At 36.2% G+C, this 24,500-nt stretch overlaps 1 protein-coding gene across 3 annotated transcripts in view; it reads right to left on the bottom strand.

Moving 5' to 3' along the window:
- Positions 1 to 24,500, bottom strand: part of CPB2 (carboxypeptidase B2) — a 475,453-nt gene that overhangs the window by 404,885 nt on the left and 46,068 nt on the right. For all 3 annotated transcript variants that reach the window (XM_044071578.1, XM_044071577.1, XM_044071579.1), the window contains exon 2: positions 7,819 to 7,894. In XM_044071578.1, coding sequence (XP_043927513.1) covers positions 7,819 to 7,894 — 76 coding nt within the window. The remainder of the gene's footprint in view (positions 1 to 7,818; positions 7,895 to 24,500) is intronic.

Raw genomic sequence — 24,500 nt, forward strand, 5'->3', positions numbered from 1 at the left:
AGGTGATCATAACAGACTTCAGGAGAACCCATCCAGCTCACTCTTCACTCATGATTAATGGGGAGAGGGTGGAAATAGTAAGCAGCACAAAATTCCTGGAGTCCAGATTGCAGAGGACTTATCCTGGTCACTAAACACCAGTCACATAGTCAAGAAATCCCACCAATGCCTGCATTTTCTGCGGTTAAGGAAAGCTACTCTACCTCCCTCCATCTTTATCACCTTCTACAGGGGTGCCAGAGAAAGCATCCTAATGAGCAACAACAGGGGCACAACATAGCCAGTGATCCTACACACCCTGCATATGTTTTTTTTACAAGCTTGTCATCTGGCAGATGATACAGCATCATGCGCTTTAAAACAACCAGGTTCAGGAACAGTTTCTTCCCAGAGGCAATAAGGTTCTTGAACTCTGGAAGCAATGTCAGGCATTTTAGTCATTGACAAGGACTTGTGTCCGTCAAAACATTATGGTGCAATAGAAATTATGAGATGCTCGCTCATAGTTATCTGTTTACAATGTCAATAAAGTGCAATATTTATCTGCTAGCTATTCTAACATATCAGAAAATAAGTATGCAATAATCAATCACTCAGATGTTAAAAACTGTAGACATAGTGATTTATATTAGTATGTAGTAAAATAACAGTCTAACATAAAGTTAATGTTAGGTATGTTGCATGTGCTATATGTAATTTGTATGTGTGTAATTGTCATCTCAGTATTGAGCCTGATGCATGCAATTTCGTTTAGGTTACCCTTGTGGAGTCTAAATGACAATAAAGTTCACTCTGACTTTTGACTTTGACTACCACTAGTCATCATGAGATGATTCTGGGTCTTAAAAGTAAGGTCACTACACCTGGTTTTCCTACAACTGATCAAGGACCAGTAGTTGGAATCCTAATTCCCTAAACATAACTGGTCATAACCACCATTTATTATAAAACAAAGACTAGACTGAGGGACACAGTAAGATAGCTGGTAGTGACCATGGAGCTAGTGTATATTAGTTCAGGGGGTGGGGAGCTTGCCTTCTCTGTGGGGAGTCCAGGGGGCTTATGCCAATGTTTGCTGAAAGGTTGCAGGAGAAAGGTGTTCTAAAGCAGTTGTGATTGAGGAATGATTCTGAGAGCAGTCGTACTTTGACCTTTCATAGAGAAGCACGCCCACCCACCTTTGTGTTACTGTACACAAACTGAAATCCCTCAGGGTTTTCTTGTAATACCTCTGGTACAGTATTTGCACCATTCAAATACATTCCCTTGAATGACTAGTATGCAATTCATTTTATATCTAAAGGTGTTACTATAATTCAACACAAAACACAGATTGGAATCTTGCCAATAAGTAATGCGATGACAATATCATCATTCTCCTTCGTGTTCCATTCTTTTTGTGCTCTGGAATCCTGCTAGTCCTTTCAGACTGAGAATTCTACAAAGTACATGGTGTATGTGCGCATGTATGAGTATTTATATAAATATATATATATATATATATATATATATATATATATATATACACACACAGTGGATATAAAATGTTTACACACCCCTGTTAAAATGCCAGGTTTTTGTGATATAAAAAAATGAGACCACAATAAATAATCTCAAAGCTTTCCCCACCTTTAATATGACCTATAACCTGTACAATTTAATTGAAAAACAAACAACTATGTTAGGGGAAAAAAATATAAAAAAATAAAAAACGTACAGTATGCTGGTTGCATAAGTGTGCTCACCTTTAAACTAATATTTTGACGAAGCACCTTTTGATTTAATTTACAGCATTCAGTCTTCTTGAGGAGGAGTCTATCAGAGTGGCAGATTTTGACTTGGCAATATTTGCCCACTCTTCCTTGCAAAAGCACTCCAAATCTGTCAGATTGTGAGGGCATCTCTTGTGCACAGCTCTCTTCAGGTCACCCCACAGATTTTCTATTGGATTTAGGTCTGGGCTCTGGCTGGGCCAGTCTAATTTTCTTCTGGTGAAGCCATTCTTTTGTTGATTTGGATGCATGCTTGGGGTCGTTGTCATGTTGAAAGGTGAAATTCCTCTTCATCTTCATCTTTCCAGCAGATACCTGAAGGTTTTGGGTCAAAAGTGACTGAAATTTGGAACTGTTCATATTTCCCTCCACCTTGACTAAAGCCCCAGTTCCAGCTGAAGAAAAGCAACCCTAAAGCATGATACTGCTACCATCATGCTTCACGGTGGGGATGGTGTTCTTTTGGTGAGCTTACCTTTTGGAATTGTAGCCAAAAAGTTCAACCTTGGTCTCATCAGACCATAACACATTTTCCCACATGCTTTTGGGAGACTTGCTGTATTGTTTTGCAAATTTTATCTGGGCCTAGATGCTTTTCTGTGTAAGAAAAGGCTTCTGTTTTGCAACCCTACCCATAGCCGGCATTAGGCACCCGCTGAACCCGTGGCCGTGGGGAGCCCCCGATTATCCTCCCAAGTATGAGGGCCCCCACGTGAAGCAGCCACGGGTTTCTTCTGCTACTTGCTCGGTGCATCATTTGGCTGTACAGCGTTGTCACGCGATTCCGTTTTTTTTTTTTTGAAAGAACTTGCTTCCTTCACTGCTGCAGCCAATCAGGTCCCTTGCTTTGCTTGTAAGCTGCACTCAATCAGGTCCGCTCAGTGAAGCAAGGGACCTGAATGGCTGCAGCAGTCAAGGAAGCAAACCTTTTCCACAATTAAGCTTCTGTAAATTAAAAATATCCACCCATTATGAAATGAAACTGCTTAAGCTATTAGTGCCATTTTCCTAGTGTTACAATTATATATTGTGTATAATAGGAGTTCCAGTACTTGTGAGGCTTATCACACCCAAACAAGGTCTGAAAGTCCTACAAAGATACGCAAGGAAATCAGATAAGATGCTCCTGAATTCTGCAAACAACTATCCAAATGCAATGCATCTAGGATTTCCAAGTTTACATTTAATGCATGTACATATCTGTGATGAATGTTCTGAGTTATGCTTTGCTTCAACAGTACTGAGGACATAGAGTTTTGTAATACAGAATCCTTGTAGTTCAAAGAAGAAACCTTTATGGCAGATCCTTATGAGTTGTCTAGATCCAGAAAAAGCACTTCCTTTTGGAACAAGGGTGAAAGTCAATTCTAGAAGCCCATTTACTTTATGAATCCCACTCTTTAATGCTATTGACTGGCAGCTTAACCTAAATGTTTTACACTTAAGAAAGATGCTTTTGACACTAGAATTCAATATGCAGCTGTAGATCCCAGACAGATGTCATTAAGTACTATACAAGTATCCAACATAAAGACAATCCTGTTGGCAACAGTAAAACAAAACAAAATTCATGTCTCAAAAATAAAAAAAAAAATCACTCATAGAATTCTCATCTAATTGAAGTTTCTGATATGTCCAGTTTATTTTGAACCCCCTCCCATTCCTTACCAAAAACTATTAGCAATACCATGATGGTGTTAAAAAGTTAACCTTGTCTGCTCGTTTTCATTAACTGACTTTCAAAATAATGCCTTATTTTTCAAATGCCCTTTATTCCATATGCACATTACAAACATCCTGGAAATAATCTAGTCTAGAACTGACTGGTTGAAGTTTCAAACAATCAAGAAACAGAGGCAGCAGGGCAAAGATTTTAAGTACTAAAATTCAGGATAGCACAGTGGCATTTAAATGATTGCTCTTGTATTGAGAGTAAAAAACAAGGTTCCAGTTAATGTAAGTGTTATGCTTTAATCATTTTAGTTAAACTATATCACACAACAGCATAACTGAATTTCAGAAAATTCGGATACAGTGTCTTTCAAAATCTAAAAAAATAAATAACTGAATCACTTATTGCAATCATAATTTCATTTGTGTCTCCTTTTTGGGATGCTGCAATAAATGACTTCCAACAAAAAAAATAATTGCATTAGATCCTAGATAAGCCACATCCAACTCTTGATTAAAATCAGCACTATCTGGACAGAATAGGCTGATAGTTTAACAAAAACTCCTTTAATCTGAACATTCCACATATTGTGATTTACCTCATTTTAGAGTCAGAAAAAAATGTGCAGTACTCTTCTGGAAAAATGGATTTAGTCTAGGCAGAGGATTTTAAGACAGGAGAAGAAATGATGCAGCAGTAGCTGCGATGTCATCTGCATTTGGCCCCACTACAAACTCAAAAATGTACTCTGGCCTTTAGTGGTCATAACTGGGAAACCTGAGAGTCCAAATATAAATACAACTGTACGGGTGAAGCATATTTTTGTTAGCATCAGAGTGGAAAGCGCTCATCACCACATCTTGCATTTTGTCACTACTATTTGGTATCCTTGTCTAGATTCCTGCAAACAGAGTACTACAAACATTTAGCAAGGGACCAGACATCAATATTTTTATTATTCCTCATCTGCAGGATTAATATCTGTATGTATTTAGTATGAAACTATAAACAAATACTGATAATTCTACATAAATTATGGTTCAATAAGTCAGAAACTACACAGCAGACCAACCAAAAATTACAAAATATCCGTTATTGAGCAAGCTATGTATTATAAAATGAGCACTTTCACATTAACATCACATTTCCTCAGTTTTAAAAAATGAAGAGTTGTGATGTTAATGTGAGAATGTTTGATTTGCACTGCATTCATTGGTTGCCAATAAATTATATTTCACGATTCCTGGTTGGCCTACTGAATATTATATTTATTTAATCAGCTCAGCTCATAAAACCTTCCCAAGTCATACTTGCCCATTCCCATTACCACACTGCACAGTGTGAGAGGAGCTATCTCTAGATCTCTTCAGCCATGCAGAAGTCAGCAGCTCTGAAACGTGGCCCTGGGCTATCTGGCTACATATCATAAGGGCTAGAGGGTGTTTTCCTTTATTTTTTGCAAATATGTCTTTTGCATATACATTCTAGGTGAGTCTGTTGCTTTTATAGTGACATTTATTCCAATATCTCATGCTTGATGATCTTTTTCCTCCCGTCAGTCTTGACAGTGGGATTTTACAGGGAGCTCTTCTAAGTTTTTCTCTGTCGTCTACATACAAGTTTACTAATTGAATTGGATGTGCACAGATAGCTGCTTCAGAAATCACCAGCAGGCCTGCATGTGGACATCCAATCTCCTGTCTAACATTTATGCTAGTGGTTGGGCGTTCTAATTGAACTGTAGGTCTATCTCAGACTTTGGATGCCTTTTGTTGAAATGTGTGTGGATTTATTGTGGAGACTGTTGGAATGTCATTGAATAGTAATTAGGAAATAGAAAGACATTAGAATAAATTGATATTAGGGAAGGATTGTAAGTCACATACCCTCAGAGGTTGTAAGGAAGGACTAATTGTAGAGGGGGAAAGATTAGGTAGCTGTAGAAAAGGCAAGTACAGTAGGAAAATTTAGAGAAAAAGCTGATAGCATTTAACTAGTTTTATTCAATAAAGTATATTAAAAAATTGGAGGAGGCAAAGTAGCAAGAGTTGTTAAAAGAACTTCTATCTGGGAGATTTTATGTACTTATTCTGTCTGTTAGCTAGTATTATCTGTTAACCCCAGATAGGTGTGAGAGGTTGGCATAATGGTTAAGGTGTTTACCTTACAAACAAAAGGTGCTGGGTTTAATTCTCACACGAGGAAACCCACACGGACGCAGGGAGAGCATGCAAACTCCGCACAGAAGGCACCCCAGCTGAGAATCAAACTGGAGAACCTCTTGCTGCGGGGTGACAATGTTAACTGCTGCACCACTGCAAAGTCCCAGTCAGTTTGTGTGCATAGCATTGTGAGTGGCTACCTTGCTGTGGTACAGGGGCTAGTCATAATGTAACATTGGTACTAAATGCCAGCCAGCATGTACCTTGACATTTCAAGTATTTTTAATGTTCTGAATGTAGTAACATTACACAGTGATTGTTAAATGGTGCTGCATGAGCTTGATAGTGAAGGGGGTGTGATGGCAATGTGGTCATACTTTTTATATTCTCCTGGGTAGGGCCCCCAACTTGAAATTTGCTGGGGGCCACCAAAATGCTAACACCGGCCCTGACCCTACCTCATAGTCCAGATATATGGAGAATACGGGAGATTGTTGTCACATGTAGTACACAACCAGTACTTGTCAGAAATTCCTGCAGCTCCTTTAATGTTGCTGTAGGTCTCTTAGCAAGCTCCCTGACCAGTTTTTATCTTGTCTTTTCATCAATTTTGGAGGGACGTCCAGTTCTTTGCAAAATCAATGTTGTCCCATATTTTCTCCACTTTTTGATGACTGTCTTCACTGTGTTCCATGATATATCCAATGCTGTGGAAATTTGTTTGTACACTTCTCCTGATTGATACCTTTCAACAATGAAATCCCTTTGAAGCTTTGTAAGCTCTCTGTGAACCATGGCTTTTGCTGTAGCAGGCAACTGAGTAAATATTAGGAAAATCTTACTCGGACAACTGAACTTTATTTAGGCTTAATCAGAGTCTCTTTAATTGATGGCGGGTGTGTACCCAAGATGACTGAATGCTGTAATTAAATCAAAAGGCGCTTCAACAAAGTATTAGTTTAAGGGGGTGCACACATAACAAAGTATTAGTTTATGGGTGTACACACTTATGCAACCAGCGTATTGTACTTTTTTATTTTTTATATTTTTTTCCCCTAAAAGATTTGTTTGTTTTTCAATTGAATTGTTCAGGTTATGGGTCACATTAAAGGTGGAAAAAGTTTTGAAATGATTTATTGTGGTCTCATTTTTTTATATCACAAAAACCTGGGATTTTAACAGGGGTATGTAAATTTTTATATCCACTGTAAATATAGTAAGATAGATATAGATATATAGGTATTTATAGTTTAAGCAAAAGTGTACTAAATCAAAAGTGCACTTTCACAAAAGCCAGTTTTCTGAAGTGCATTACAGTGGGGATAAGGAAATATATCCTTTTCCCTTGGAGTTAGTATATTTACATAAGGGGAGTGCAGGGGGGCTTGCCCCCCTGCAAAATACTGTTTAAAATAGTTTTGTTTTGGTTTTTTCCAGTTTGGAGAACTGGCTTTTGTGAAAGTGCACTTTAGATGTAGTGTACTTTTGCTTTAATGGGTTTCGATGTTGCTTGTTCGATATTGTGAGATTTCGATCAAGCAACACAGACCCATATATGTATGTGTGTATATGTATATATATATATATATATATATATATATATATATATATATATATATATATATATATATATATATATATATATATGGGTCTACTTTGTTTCATTGAAATCTCATTTCACTGAATTTCAATTCACCCTGACGAAAATTGCTGAAAGCTCAAATTACTGAAAACTCATTTCACCGAATCTTATTTCACTGAAGTGAAGTACTGGCACTGTGTAGAGTACTGTAAGGCAAGTAGAAGGCATATGCCCTTTTCCCCACTGTAGTGCTATCCTGGATTTATTATATATAGTTGGGGGGTGGGGGGCACACCTATATAGGTTATCTCAACTTGTTAATGTCGGTTTTGATTTTTTTAGCATCACACCTTTTGAAGCATTCATTATGCTTTAATAAACTGCAATAGAAGTTCCTTCTCTTTTTAAATAATATAATTTGTACAATCCTAAACCTTATTTGTTATATGTTTGTCTCTGCCATTTTGGCTCAGGTCATGGTTGAAAAGGATCATTTGACCTATTCACTTACCCATTTGTCAGATATAAAAGTAAAACAAAATGAAGTTGGAGCTGTTACAGAACAAAATTCTCCAAAACATACATGTGACAAAAACATGTACAAATTAAGCAGAATCAAAAAATAATTACCCTAAATTCCGTTGTTACATTCCTGATAGTTTCCACTTCACTCTCTGTCTGAGGTGTAACACACAGGACTTGATCCCTGAAGAAAAAAAACATATAGAAAGTATGTCAACTATGATAATAAAACAGATAAAAAGATATCCCAGATGGTGATAGTCCAGCCTTGGTATGTGTTTCTGAAAAACTAGAAACTCCTGCCCTGCTCTAATAAAAATTCTAATCAGTTATGGGGTTAAGAGTCACATAATGTAGATGAACGATATTTAAAATGCATTTTTGTTGCCAGAACAGGATCATGAAGGTTTCTTCTTGAATGACCGTATGCATAAATAAGACAAAATAGACAGTAAACTTATTGAAGTCAAACATAATGAAGCAGTACATGCAACCATCTCAACTCTTACATAACTCATCTGTACCAAAAAATTGCAAACTCAGAGCTACAAGTCATCTCCTTTAGCACCCCCCCCCCCAAAAAAAAATAGATTGCTTTACGGATCACCACTGTAGGATTTCATTTATTCTTCGTGGTTATGCCTCAGGGATCTAGTGACAAGGACAGGCAAAAGTGCAAGGAAATGTGCTTTGCTGGCTTCAGCAACCAATCAAGAGCTGCCAAAGTAGTCCATCAGAGGATCCATATGTGTGTTGTGAAAGGGCTGCCTATATTAGAGCTGTAAAACTGATTTAGATTATCTCTTATCTCCTTAACTGACAAATACTTAGTATAACTTATTTTCATATTACAAAGCTAAACTTAGCACTCTAAGCAGCCCAACTTCCCATGTATGCAGGTTGCCCTCAACCTGTGGAATGATTCTAAGGTGTCCTATTTCTGACTTAGTTTAATACATAACTAGATTTCCTCTAAGCTGGCCAACTTACTGCTCTGCTAATGCTGGGCTCATCACATGTCCTGAAAATACCTGACCCCCTCCTCTTGAAATTAGCTATTGTTTCAATTTTCCAATTCAATTTATGATTAACCAGTTCCTGAGTTTATACATGTTGTTGGCTGCATTTCTCCAAGAAGATTATCTGTTATGCTGCCATTCTTATTAAACTCTTAATGGTAATATAAAATATCATAAATAGCATTCTATTAGGCTGTAATATTTGTTTAGGGAGGTACACAAGTACAGTTTTGTAAAGCAAATACAAACATTTAAAGAAATTAAGATCCAGGTCATGTTGTCAAAAGACATTTTGATATATTGGGTTAAATGAGTCAGATGCACAAAATAAAGTGTGTATTGCTTCAGAACGGAATATTAAACTTACTTGTATCATAATATGGTGAATGCACTGAAAGGGTAGCTTGACTTATTGTTTTTGAATGAAAACTTGATAAAGTCAAAAACTCCACTCTTGCTTACAAAGAAGGGTACCAAGCAGCATTGAAATAAAAAAGAGAAAAACATTTTCCAAAGTGAGATAAAACTTAACAAAAAAGTATAAACTTGTTTGTTGAATTGATAAAATGTATATCAATATTCAGTACTAAAGGATGCACAATGCTATTAATTGATGGATATTTACTTTTTGTACTACTACACACTTTCTTTCACTCATTTTTGGCCTGATTACCCACTTAATTCAGTTTAGGGCTCCTGTAAACCCACAGTGTATTCCAATATAAAGTAGGCTTAAGGCAACACACGCACGCACACACACACACACACACACACACACACACACACACACACACACACACACACACACACACACACACACACACACACACACACACACACACACACACACACACACACACCACGGGGGTGGGGGGATGCAGGGGAGAAGAGCAATGTTCAATATTCACTCTTCTCTTGCATTTGTGGTCTTTTTTGTGGCACATTGGCACTTGGTGTTACCAGTGCACTGCTGACATTTCAAAAGGGAGCCTATACATATATATATATATATATATATATATATATATATATATATATATATATATGTATGTATGTATCTATATATATATATATATATATATATATTATATATATATATATATATATATATAGGGTCTATATTAAATTCTCAAAAACTGACAATGTCGAATCTGACATTGTCAACATGAGAATAGTGAAAGTGCAGAACATCATATGGTAAACGGAAATCTCCGTAAGGGGAGATTTCCATTTAATTCAATGTAGTGCTGTCTCGGAGTTGGTATATTTAAGTAGCGGGGGGTGTGGGGGCACAGCCCCCATGTGGAGGGTGCAGGGGGACTTGCCCCCTGCCTACACCCTTTAGTTTTTTTTTTATTTTTTTTTTTTTTACGAACATTCGATATTTTAACAGTTTGATCACTAAAGGTTGACCTTTAGTGAGTCGAACTGTTAAATATTCGTGTTCTAATATAGACCCTATATATATATATATATATATATATATATATATATATATATATATATATATATATATATATATATATATATATCCCCCCCCCCAAAAAGGGAAAAAAAGCATATATGAATGAATCTGATCTGTGAAGTTCAGAGTGAAGTTGTGAATGAAACCCCTAAACCTCGTGGAATGGAATGGGAAAAATTACCATTCTTCACTGCAGTGCACTCTTGGGTTGGTATATTTTATAACAAAGTAACAGGGAAATGTGTGAACTAAGAAGTTTCATTTTGTTTTTTTTTTTTTTATTTTTCAAATTCAATTTTTTTACTTCTGAGATGATCAGATATTGATGTTGTAATTTTTGAAATTTTTGAGAAATATATATATATATATATATATATATATATATATATATATATATGTGTGTGTGTGTGTGTGTGTGTTGTGTGTGTGTGTGTGTGTGATCCTTGATTCACTCTGGATTCACAGTTATATATATATATATATATATATATATATATATATATATATATATATATCACTGTGATATGTTATGTCTGCAAAAAGAAGTAAAAAGTTTTTTTTAATGTGTTGCTCATAGCAGTATTCAGAGTGAATAAGCAATATTAACTTAAGCTGAAGTATATTACTGTTTAGCAATCTGTGTCATTAAGGAAAGTATCACCTGGCTGAAGTAATGGCTGACAGAATATATTATAAAATAATAAAATAAAGTTTTTATTTAGAAAGGACTAACGTCAAGCAGCAGATAGTGCTCATCACACTGACAGACCAGAGCACTGACTCACTCACATGAGCACTGGCTCTTGAAAGGAAAGAAAACTAGAGAAGAGAGAGAGAGAGAGAGAGAGAGAGAGAGAGAGAGAGAGACAGTCACCCTTGTTATGGGATAATGAGAGACTAGATTGGTGATTCTGGGATGCTGGATATCCATGTACCAGAGTAGGACACAAAAGAAAATGCTGGAGTGTTTCCACCGTGAACTCCAATATAGAGTTTGTTACCGTAAATTTTGTTCTCAGCAATATTGGATGGTGTTAAGATTATGTATTACAAAACACACACGTACACAGGTTATCTGCTTGGCTTGTTTTCACTTTTTAAACAGAACCATGTTGGTAAGCATCCTAATCCTGCTGATAGCATTATTCAGTTCTGTACCATATGTAATCTTTCTTATTGAGTCTAATGATTTAGAACCAAAAATTAAAAAAAAAAAACTCTGAAGAGTCTTCAGAAGAACCAGAATTTCAAAAGTAATTAATTCACTTATTCCTTCAATTAAGCACTTTTATCCATTAACTAAGTTGGACTAATTCAGAATTGACATTAACAAAAATGTTGTTGTTGTTTGTCTTTCGACTTTTCTCGGTTAGGGGTCACCACAGCGGAACTCCGGTCTGCTAATGATTGGCAGTAGATTTTCACGAATGCCAAGGTGCCAGCTCAACGTCCACCCTTCAACAAAGGCACGCCCATTTACGCATGTCTTTCGAACGGCCATCCAACCATGGGGAGGACATGCAGACTCCACACAGAAGGCACTCCCCACACTCCAGCCGAGAACTGAATGGGAGAACCTCTTGCTGTGAGGCAACAATGCTAATGTCTTGTAATTAAATAGTGCTGATCCTGTCATATGACTTACATCATGTGACTAAATACTTTATTAAAAAATACTTGGGGAAAAAAAAGAAAAAGAAAACCCTTTGCATTCCCATGTGATCTCCCATCCTGGTATTGGCCAGTCTTAAACCTGCTTAGTTTCTAAGATCATGTTACGTTTAGGGTGCTATGGTGGTATGCATCATTTGAAGCTCTTTTAAAAAATCTGTCTACTTTTCTAAACTTTAACATGGTGCTTTGCCTTATAAGAAGAATATATACATTTAAAAATCAGACAGCAGGTCTATTTATAACTTAGCCATTCTTAGATTTAACATGCAATTAATCTTGATTGTTTGCTTCAAACCAAGACTGTTTGTTGCGTCTGACTTGAGCTGTCATTTTTTTTCATAATATTCAGGCATCACCACCCAGTTCCCACCCCTCTTATAAGGCTTGACTTTTCTAAGACTAAAAATAAGAACTGCTTAAAATGGGGCATAAAAGAACGTGCCTGCTTAGTGCAGTTGTATGGTCTCTTTTTTTTGTATATTATAATTGTGCTCATAAATTCTTCCTTTAAAGTCTTTCCTGTCTTCCCAACATAGAAGGAATTGTATGTCTCCCAGTGAGTTAGATAAACTACCCCATTAAATGTACAATTCATATGGGACACACATAACCATGGCTAACTTTTAATATCATTCTTCCCTGTTGGCTTCATTGATAAAGGGGCGTGTGATTGCACATCCCACATCTGAAAGTACCCTCAATGAGTTTCCTTATTGGGTGATGACATTTCTTTTGTACCTATTATTTAAGTTGGAATTCATAGAAACTGCAGGGAGTATACTATCACTTTATCTTTAATTCCAGATTTAGTAAATATAGCCCAATACTTTCTAATAACCTCCTTATTGACTCTAGACTCCAGACAATAATGAGGAATCATTGCCCTTTCAAAGAGGATCTTAGCCCCACTTTTGTTTATTGTGGTGCCTGTGACGTCCCCACTATGGGCCAGTAATGAGTGAGCCTCAGTCCTCAGCATTGACACTGGAGATGGACGTTCACTTGGAATACAAATGCCAGTCAGTATTTCCAGATACAGACCTCTCTATATCATGCACAGCTTCCCTTAAGAGCACGCAGGGAACACACTAACCCGAGGTCTGGGTTTCTCTTTCTGTCTCTCCCCAGGTCTCCATTAAGGCTTGTTTGACAATAATGAATATGGCTAGGTAACCTAAGCTGAATGTGTTATATATGTGTATTTCAGCCTGTATAGTGCACTAACAGGGTAGACATAATGATCTAGGTATTTACCTCATAGACACAAAGTTCAGGGTTTAATTCTCTCTTTTGAAAAGGACATGCCTTTTTTATAGCACGTCGCTCCACCATGATCTGGATATTATTCCAAATTCACATTTTCTGTTAACCAAAATATGTGCCACTTGAACTGGTTATTTTGACAGACTAACAAATTATACATTCTCATTTTACTTCTCTGGATTTAGCTAATTTCCCTAAACATATTTTATGATTTAATTTCTCAATAAGTGTCAGAGTATTTTTTTGGACTCAGCTAAATGAACACTGATTCTAAAGTATCTTGCATAATTTTTTTAGTTTTATGTCAGATTTCCTAAAAGTTTCAGGCTCACAGAATCACATATGTCCACACACTGCAGGTTTTGTTGAGGTGTAGTTGGCACTGTGCTCATAAATGCCAAAGGTTTTAGCTCGAGGGTAGTGGTGGGTTTCAGTTGAAAGTGAATTCCTGATTCTGGCTAGAAGCTCTGTATAAAAAGATTTTGATCCCTTTCAAAAGGTTTTAAACCAGTGGAAGCTTTAACAAATCTCAGAAAAGATTCATCTTATATCAATTTTCAAAGAAAGTTTATTTGGATTACTGCTTTATTCTTCTGGACTTAATCAGATCCAAACTTTTATGAAAAAAGTAGTTTAAGGCTTGCTCGTATGTACAGGTTATCACAAAGGGAGAGTAAGGTGCAGTTGGTATGATTTGTTAGTGTTAAGCGTATTTCTGATTGGTTATGTTTGATGTTTTCCAATTGGATGGGGTGTTTATTCCTTAATTTGCATAGTTTGTCTATAGGTGGGGGGTCTTTTAGCTAGCCTTTTACCTGCAGGAGGATGTTAAGTTTCATTCCCAAATGAAACCTCAGCTCCTTTGTTAAAAACTTACATTGGCAAAACGTCACAGTACGTGGCTTATTACTGATTCAGACAAGCTTATTATAAATTTTACTGATTAGTAGAGGAAGCAATCCCAAAATAATCTTATCATGTTCCAAGAACTTGATATTAAATATTCATAGTAAGTCACAGTCTTTACACTTTGGGAAACAGCTTGCAATGTATTATATAGTTTTACTGTAAATTCTGGTAAGTTTGGGCTCCTGTGGCCTATGGTACACCAGTTCTAGTAGAAAACCATTGAGTTCTACTCAGTTTTAACTGCCGAGTAGTTCTTGATGAGACACTATTTATTGTTTCTTTAAAACATGTTAAAGTTTTAAATATTTATTTATTATGAGTCATGCTAAAAAATTTGAAAAAAAAAAATATCAGTCTATTGACCATTATGAAGCCTGCTTATATGGGGCTGGTAACTAGGAGTGGAGTAAACTCTTTTGAATGTGACCCTATTAGAGTCCAGTCACTTTTGCTTCGATAGAAGATGGATGGAAAAGTGTCAGATCTTTCTTTTTTATTCATTACTAGAGAAGGGAATGAACACAATCTATAGCTCAAACAATGTAAATGTGTAACACTTTCACTGTGTAACATAGCTTTTTCATATCATTGTTTAAACTATTAATGTTTTTAATACTTCATCACTCATGAAAATTTAAAGCTGAAGTATTATGAATTTCAATTGATGACAAAACAGCAAAACAGTATTTGAAAGGACAAGCATACATGGTACAATTAAACTGAACAAATTACTAGGGTGAAGCAGGAGCAAAATCTAGGTTGATAATTTATTACAATAATTCATAGTGAGCAGATACAACAGAAGAATCAAAATGTGAGTGCCAAGTTACCATGATGGTCTAGATGCACAGTCCTAGTCCCAGTTCTAGGTGATAGATCAGGCTGGGGGAAATGAAGACAAGTCCTTGGCGGGGATGGACTTATTGTGCCCAAATGTTGTGGTGTGTCAGGTGTTGCTGGATTTCTGTCTCTTTTCTTGCTGGATTTCTGTATCTTTTGTTCTTTTCTTGAAAGTAGTTGTTTCTTCTCTGATGGTCTCTGGCTAAAAAGTACTGGTGTACTCAAGATAAAACCCTAGTGGGGTGTGGTTTGAACTGGAATAAGGGGGTCCTTGTTGACTGACAGAAATTCTAATGGGGTGGAGATAGTTGTAAAACAAAAGTGGGGGCTGTTGTGAAAATTGATCCTAGTCTCTGTGACATCAGTATCTAGGGACTTAATTTAGTAGTTCAGTCTGTGGATAAGTTTCCATAATTCCAGCACACTTTTTTTAGAGCAGCTGATGTTGAACCCATGGTTGTTTTATGCATTCAGGCAAAATTGACACTTGTACTCTGTTTTCTTAAGCAAGACATTCTTGTTCCCATTGAGTGGGACTAAATTGACACAGTTGATGATATGGGACTTGAAAGAGCTGTGGTCAGTGTTTTCCATGCTATGCTTGGCTACTGCATTTCTGTTTACCTTGTGCCTGATGTCTGAAAGGTGCTGGGTAATGCATATTTTAATTTTGTTAATTGTTTTGCCCACATAAAAGCAGTTGCACAGTGTGTATTGTGCCCTGTCGACAACCATTTTACGATTACAGTTATTTTTGCTCCTGCTATAGTATATTTGACCACTGATAGTACAGGTGAAGTGGTCAGTTTGGCTCAAGTACTTGCAGAAACTGTAATCAGGGGCTTCACAAGCATACTTTCTATTAATTCTTAAATTAGTGTTTGGGTCTCTGGTTTCAAGATAGTCTCTGATACCTTTCCAACTTTTAAATATAAAATCTGGGTCTGGTTCATATTTTAGCAATCTGTTTGTTGGTTTTTATTATGATCCAGTTGTCTTTCATCACTTTGTAGATTTCTTTGTGATCTGAAGCAAAATTTATAGCCATAGTCCTTTTTCTGACCTCCTTTTCTGGCTTTATGTATGGGTTCTTGAACCCATTGAGCATCCTGCTGAGGGGTCCAAAGATGGATGGATCACCTGTGGCTTTGTGGATTTTTATACGATCCAGTATATTATGGAGGAGTTTACTCCCATATCCCCTTACCAGGAAATCTATTTTCAAATCATTAAGACTCTTCATGAAATCATTTAGTTATTTTGAAACCCTGGCAATTCTCATTAATTAGGACTTCTTAATCACTTTCTGTTTTGTGATATCAGGATGCATGCTGAGACCATGTTGGAGAAGGTTTACCCTAATGGGTAAACCTAAAGTTGTTTGTGAGGGAGCCATCCAAGGCACTTTCCCTGATGAACTAACTGATTAACTCCTAATGAAGGGCTCCTGCTAGTCCCAATGCTTGAGTAATTGCAAAACCTATGTTGTTCCCATCACATATGTTCCATTTTTTCGGGGGGGATGTGTTTTCTGTTAGTGGACCAGTACAGAATTTCTTAATATTTTTCTAGAATGTGACTTAATTGATTATGGTTTATATCCAGTGAATGCCTTACTGAAAAATGGATCAGTGTTGGGATGAAAGGACAGCTCAGACCGTGTCTTTAAGAAGAAGAAGTTGAAGAAGACAAAGAAGAAGAAGCACATGATGTACCATGCCCCATGCTGTTCTTTGATATTTTACTTACCAGTTTTGTCTCACAAATCTGGAAGTGTGCAAATGTTGTTCTAATCCACAGAAGAGGAGACGTGGACAGGAATTTAAATTACCACCCCATTAGTTTAATACCTGTTTTGGAAAGGGGTTTTGAAAGATGTAGCCTCAGTTTATTATAGAAATGATGGTAAAATTGGCCCACTGGTTAATTTATATCATTATGATTTCTCCAAAGGAAGGTATAGTTTTGCTAACTTGGTAAACTTTTACAAATAAATTATAATGGCCTTGCCCAGGGTGTTAGAGCAGGGCTGTTGTTTTTGGATTTGACAAATACATTTGATACCATTCCTCATCATGTGATAGTAGATTGTGGTTGTCTAATCTCTGTGAATTCCTTAATTATTAAACAAGTTTACACTTGGCTTACAGAAAGGCATCAAAGAGTTAAGACTAGTAAGTATATTTCAGACTGCGCACCTATTAAGGCTGCAGTTCCATAGGTTGTAGTGTTGAGACTGGTCCTTTTCAATATGGTCTTTGATGGTATTTTCCAGATTACCTTGTCTAATCATTTCTGGATGGCAAAAATGATGATGATTTAAAAATTGGTACATTCGTTACAAGGACAAAGCACCTCCACATTTTCAATAACCGTCTTATTAGAGTCCATTCATGGATGATTGGTAATGGGCTAAAAATAATCTAGACAAAAGTTGCCTAATGTACTTTGGTAAATTTTAGCTTAAATTAGATTTGTTATTGAGTTACTCCATTACCAATGTTGCTGCAGAATACAAACATCTTGGTTTCATCATCTACAATAATTTTTCATTAAAAAATATGTACAAGTAGTAGGAAACAAGACCGCTTTTGCCTCTGTGCTTATTTTAAGAAATATAACCACGTGTGGTGTACTGACATTGGCTAAACTGTTTATTGTCTATGTAAGGCTGACACTTAAATGCAATTCTTTCTTCTGTGCCTACATTAAGGGGGAAATGCTTTTTCTTGAAAGGATTCACAGGAAGTTTATGAGAAGTATTCTTAGTGACATAGCTTTAGACTATTTTGATAGACTCTAGTCATTGGGTCTATATTCTTTTTGTTATAGGTGTCTAATAGGAAAACTTTATTTGGCTTGTAAAAGAACTGAAGTTCATTCTCAACTTACAATTGTTTCAAGTAATAAAAGGTCTAGATGTAGGCATGCTACATTTAAACTGAACTCCTGTAGATGCATTTAGAGGACTAAATCCATTTCTTACTCAACTGCTTATTGCTATAACAAGCTGCCATTGTCTCTAAGGGACAATAAATGATTGTCCAATTTTAAGATATCTTTTGATTATTCGATGGCTCCATTAGTTCACTCAGCAAGACTGGGGTGTGTTTTTTGAAGGGTCTTTTTTACTAGAACTACTGAACTAATGAGGCATTGATACATTTTGACCTCACTATGCATATTTACTTAGCATGTGATAATTTGCCTTCTATAATTTCACCATTTTACAAGTTCAGCAACAGAGTTTCTATTACGTTATTGACGTTTTACAACTTCGAACGCCATATGGTCGAACCTATATGTTCGAAGTTGTAAAACCTCAAATACATAACAAAAAAAAAAAAAAGAAAAAGCACCCCCCACGTGGGGAACTGTACCCCCAACACCCCCCGCTCTTTAAATATACCAACTCCAAGATCACACTACAGTGTAGTAAAGGTAAATCTTCTCTTTCTGCACTGTACTGCATTATAGTGCGGTCTCGGAGTTGGTATATTTAAATAGCAAGGGGTGTGGTCAGGTAAGTTTTTTCTTTTTTTCCTTTTTTTTTTTTTTTTTTAACATTTTACAACTTCAAACATTTGGGTTCGACCATATGGCGTTTGTAGTTGTAAAGCTTCATTAACATAATAAGAACCCCAACAACATACCATTTTAAATGAAGGAAATTATGCTCAGACTAACTACAAACTCTTGGACTGTTAGGACACTATAAGAGCTACAGCAGTACTTGTATGGAAGATAGTTTATGACAGTAAATAATCACAGCAGCTGGTTTTGATTTTCAGTCTCAGGAAAAGATTCTCACAATGACTGCGCCAGATTTCAGCTGTCTCATATTTTTGGGGATGGATTCCTATGACAATGAGTTAAAGGAACAAACTAACATAATCATGCCCACAGGCGTTATTGATTACCTCATAAAAAGTCACAGAAGTCCAATACTGTAGCCCTATTAGATGTATATTACATATCCTTACTGGTACAACTCTGCAACTTTAACACAAATGCTCACTTGAAAACTGAAAATGATTCCATGCTTTCCACAGTGTAGGCCAGTATTTGCAGCATGGAAAAACTGTTGTCAGTTTGGATCTAGGGTAGTGTTCCTAACTAATTGCAATACGGATTGCAGAAGATAATAATGAGAAAAATTCTGTCTTGATAAAATGACATTTCTAACAAATTATGTGTTACATCAGACATAAATAAATAAACAAGTAAATTGAAAAACTTAACTTGCAAATGTTCTTGATGCCATACGATGAGAAATGCATCACTGATAACCCTATGGCATTCATAGGAATGACTAGCACTACCAAGGCAACATATACATATACCTGAAGTTTCAGAAAGAAACCAGCCACTTGTGCTTAGGGCTGTTGTAAAAAGGCCCTGTTTGCACAATGCAGTACTTCTGCATTCAGAGACATGTTAGCTGCAGTGAAGAAAGACTTATTATCACCTAATGTGCATGTGTCTGAATTGCTGTTATCTGTCGCAAGTGCAGATCTGCACTTTCCTTCATTAGTTAACAGTGGAGGTAGATCATGTTAGTACAAGCATCTCCATTCACGCTCTCGCACAGAGTACATGCATTCAAACACACACACATGCCACATACCCCATACCTATCCCTGTGTTGCTTTTTCCTGTCTTAGTAAGTCATGGATAATTACAATGAGTTATTAATGCTAGACATTAGAGTTTCACACTTCATACCCTTCAAAAATCCTTAGTAGTGTAAAAGCTGTTTTACTAGTGACTTTCTAAGTTTGTAGGAAGAATGCTTAAAATCCATTGCTGATTTTTGTCCCACCACCTATTTTGGCTTTGTGTTGCTTTCTTGTGTTATGAGGTTGAGAGGTGTGCTTATGCTCCTTACCTTTTTATATCATGAATTGTTGCAGGCATTTAATAAAGGCCAAAATCCTCATTGCATTAAAAGATAAACTGCTGCATTAACTTATCAGTTAGCACAGCAGTTTACTGCTCAGATTTTCTGCCCTAAAGGTGTAGGGTTTGAATTCCCCTTTATAGTCTACCTTCATTTTAAGGTCTTTTTAACAATACATCCCTCTTATCTAGTGGTGGTACAGAGGACTAATATCCTTGCTGGGAGGTACAGGGTTAGAATCCCTTTTAGTGCCTTGATGGCATGCTCCTTATAAGTATCTCTGTTATTTAGGGATTCCCCACAGCACTTTAGGGCACAACCTATACGGCATCACTGGTGTCTAATGTTCCTACTTGACCTACGTCTTCAGAGTTCAGTCTGGTGGCTAGTGGTCCCCCAATCCAATGTTGCAGGCTTTGCTCATTTGTTTAGGTGGTGTGTGAAAGTATGACAACCATTCCAACTTATCTACATCCACACACCTGCCAACACATACACACCTAAATTATCCCCTCACTAACCTCACTACTGCAACTTCCCAGGCAGACACATACAAGCACACAGACACTCACACATGCAACCTCTCACATACACAGACTCACACACCTCCTAACATTACCTGACTAATGAGCTTCCCAACACTTACCCCTATCACAATGGATGAATACTGCCTTTGACCGTGTTCATTACAAAGAGTGGCCAGGAACACTTAAAAACCAGGTATATGATAAAGACAAGGAAAACAGCAAAGGAACCCAATGTAAAATAAAATAACACAGTTATTCAAACCAGAATTGAGTGCTTTTGTCCATATGTAACAATGACTTCTTCAGAATTAAAGTTTAAAACACCAATCACTGTTTAAATTTCTTCATAACATGCCTCATAATAAAAAACTAACCAATCAAATTTTACAATAACTTACCAAACAAAAACACAAATCAAACATTGTAAAACCAATAAACACCAGTCCTTCCATCCATCAATAGAACCTAAGAGAATAAACCCTAAACCAATAAGCTAGTGTTTCTTTCACTATATATGATTGTTTCTTGCCAGCAAATCTCAGAGTAATGATAAACCAATAGGATTGTACAAACTAAACCAATGAATTATGAACTTTATATCAACCAATAAAACCTGAAAAACTTTGTCTTTAACCAATAAGGAAAACTTATATTTTACATTGGACAAGTGTAACACATAAGGACTAAGTTACATTCGAGCTGGTCAAACCAACACTAGTTGATTTTATATATAAAATGCATTTAGTTCATGCCAGTCTTATATAATTGTATTGATAATTGAATGTAATTGTTCAAGGTACAAATTAAGTAGACCTCAGTGGCTTAACATCCACCTTTATTAAACACTTAAGTGCTTTCATCCCGGTATAGTGGACTTCATCAGAATAACAAAACAATTCACAAAGCAAGCTTAAATACAGAGCTAATATCCCGCAAACCCTGACTCACCAATCATAAAACACATTCAATTATCTTCCTACCAAGGTATAATTAACCATTACAGTGCTGAAATGCAGTCCTAACCTAGCTCAAAACATAACAAAGATTAAAGTTTTTAAATACAATAAAAAATTGGTTAATATAACAAACGTAACAAACATAACTATTACTAAAAGGTGAAAACATAGCGGCTTACCCTGCTATAATTTTAACCATTTATCAAAATTCACCAAGTACTTTAGCTATATCAGAATGAATATTCATTTCCTCACAATTCGGCCAATCCATAGCAAACTCTTAAAGTTGAACCCAGTACGCCGGTGGTCATGCATTAGGAAATTGGATCCCTGTTACAAGTGTCTAAATTAGTATATGAAGATTTTGAATTGGAAAAAAGCTTCAGTTAGTTGGAACCTTATACTTTACATGAATTAAGTCTTAAAATACTAGAAATGGAGACATGATCATTTCAACTGAGAAAGACATGGCAGACATTAAATCTAATCTGCCATACAACTTCACATTGCTCTAATAAATCCTCCCATGGTCCTCCCCTTGGATTTTTTATCACTATCTAAAACAAAAAAGCAAATACATGGTCAGGATTGTCCAAAGTGCGCTTTAATAAAGAATTGTTAGTCTTCTTATTTTTGATGTCTTATATATGCTTGAAATCCTATCCCTAAATCTTCTTTTACTTTTGCCCAAATAAAATCCGCCACATTGCTGACATGCATCTGAGTTACAAGTACAGTGAAATGGAGTTCTAACTTTAATTGTATTCACACTAACTTCTTTCTCCAAGACGTATTTGCACATTGTACAAAACCCACATTTAAGGTCCCATATGTTTTGTTACTAAATACATGTACGATTGGTTCCATCAGTTTGAGATAGTTTAGCAATGACTTACCTTTTCTATATACAGTACTTGGTCTGTCCCCCATTTGTTCTCCTAATTTGTCAAAACAAGTAAAACTCTTCCAATTTTTGACCAGGATGGACCAAATAAAATCATGGTCATTGGTAAAATCTGTAATGCAAGAGTAGACATGATCTTCTCTATTAGATTTTCTGTTACCAAAAGAATAAATAATGCTGCCTTGGGGAGATCGTATCATGGGGATGATGTCCCCTTCTTTACTTTTAGCTGCAACTTCCCTTTGTATATTATGTATCAATCTATTGGGATACTCTCTAGTAAGGAACATATTGGCCAGTTTTAAACTTTCTGTTTCAAAATCAGATTCCTCAGAAACAATTCTAGCTAACCTAATGTACTGGCCTATAACAATCTTGGCCTTTAAAGTCTTGATACAGCAGGATAATTTTGATGTTAATGCCTCCCAAAATACGTAGCTGTTTACTGAGCCATTGGTCTATTCACCAATGAATAATTGCAAACATTATATAGTTTTAGATGAAGTTCTGAAGTTCTGACCCAGCCCCCTTGGACAGCACTGGTGATGCTGGGTCCTTATTCTTTTAGAAGAAATATCTCCATTAAAGTTCTACTGTAAATCTTCCATGGCACATTCTTTATTTTTCAACACTTAAACATTAAACTCATAGCTGTGGACTGGGTATCCTTTTGACTTTGGAAATTCTTTCCAATTTTATCTCATCTGTTCATGCTAATGTACTAGCCTTTAACAATCCTCTTCTTTTGATGCTGTGGATGACAGCAAGTGTAATGTAGTAAACTATTAGAGTACGTAGGTTTCCTGAAGATGTTACTAACCAGTCTTTGATTGGGGATGTCCTTACATACTAAGACGTCTAAGGAATTTATCAACTTGGAGCTAGTAGAATGAGTAAACCTTAAAGAGGTAGCAGTGTTCAAGTAATCATTAAACTCTTCATTTTTATGTATTGGTCTAGTCTAAATTATAAATATATCATCCAAAAAACAGAAATATAGTTTCCAGGGAACAACTTGTTGTGTATTGAAAATATTTTTTTTCCCACTACAATAAAACAATGTTTGCAAAAATGGGGACACATGTGATCCCCATAGTTACTCCCTTCTTTTGATGAAAATATTGTCCATCAAGATAAGCAAAGTTGTTTTCAAAATGGTTTCCATTAAGGAACCAGGTATATTAATGTCATTGTTATCTAAATTAGTTGAGTCAACTAAAAAGTCATGGAACTAGTCTAGACCTATATAGTGGGGAATCACATTAAACAGATTTACCACATCTATAGTTAAAAAAGACACTCATCTGAAAACCCAGCATCATTCAGTTTTAAAAGAAAAGCCCATGAATCATAGCACAAGTATATAAAAGGATCCAGACTTCTTTTTAAATGTAGGTCAATATATTTTGCCAAGGGAGTTGTTTTAGACTTGTTAGCATTAACAATTGGTCTCATAGGAGGATCCAGTGTGCTTTTTGGATCTTTGGAATTCCGAAGATTGAAGGCACCACTTGTTACTTTATCCATAAAAAACTGTACAAATCATGGCTAATCTGCTCCTAGTCTGACCATGTCTTGCAAAAAGACATCAATTCTTCTACAGCTAAAGTTTACAAAGCTCAAAGAGGTTTCCTAACAAAAATCATCATCAAAAAGAGGGACATTCATTCTGTTTAACTAATCAACTTTAGTCATGATAACCACCCCTACCCTTGTCAGGTTTCATGACCCTTATACATCTGTCATTACAAAGTTATTTTAAATGTGGATATTCACTTTCAGATACATTTTGTTCAGCCCTTAAACCTTTGTGACATGTTATAGTTCTGAAGTCAAACTCATAAAGTTTTTCAAATAAAATAAGTGGAAGGGAGGATTGTAAATGCTCTTCCTTCACAACTCACATGTTTCGTGTTCACTGCTTATATTGTTAAATAACAACTTAAAATTCAATTTCCTAAGGTACAATTTCAAGTCAATCATAAGGTTCTCCAGTCTGGTTTTAGTTGAAGGAATAAAAGTCAACCCTTTGCTAAGCAAGTCAGCTGTATCACTTCCATCTAAGTTGGAAGTGAAATTATAAATAGAAAAGTCACCAGAAGAGTTGGAAACAATTTGGGGTATGCAATCATCAGAGGTAGTCGAGGAGGTATCTGCTAAAAAAGTAGACTACCTTATCTCTTCCTCTAATTGCATCTTCCCTTTTGGTTGAACCATCTCTGTTGTTGATTCCCTTCTGTCCACCATGGATTATTGATTCTCTTTGTTGATTCCCTTGATTTTCAACCTCTCCAACCTCATCAATGGTATTTGTTCTAAAGAGGCCAGGAACA

The sequence above is a fragment of the Protopterus annectens genome, chromosome 5.part0 (genome assembly GCF_019279795.1).
Source record: "Protopterus annectens isolate FY-2018-M chromosome 5.part0, PAN1.0, whole genome shotgun sequence".
Lineage (NCBI taxonomy): Eukaryota > Metazoa > Chordata > Ceratodontiformes > Protopteridae > Protopterus > Protopterus annectens.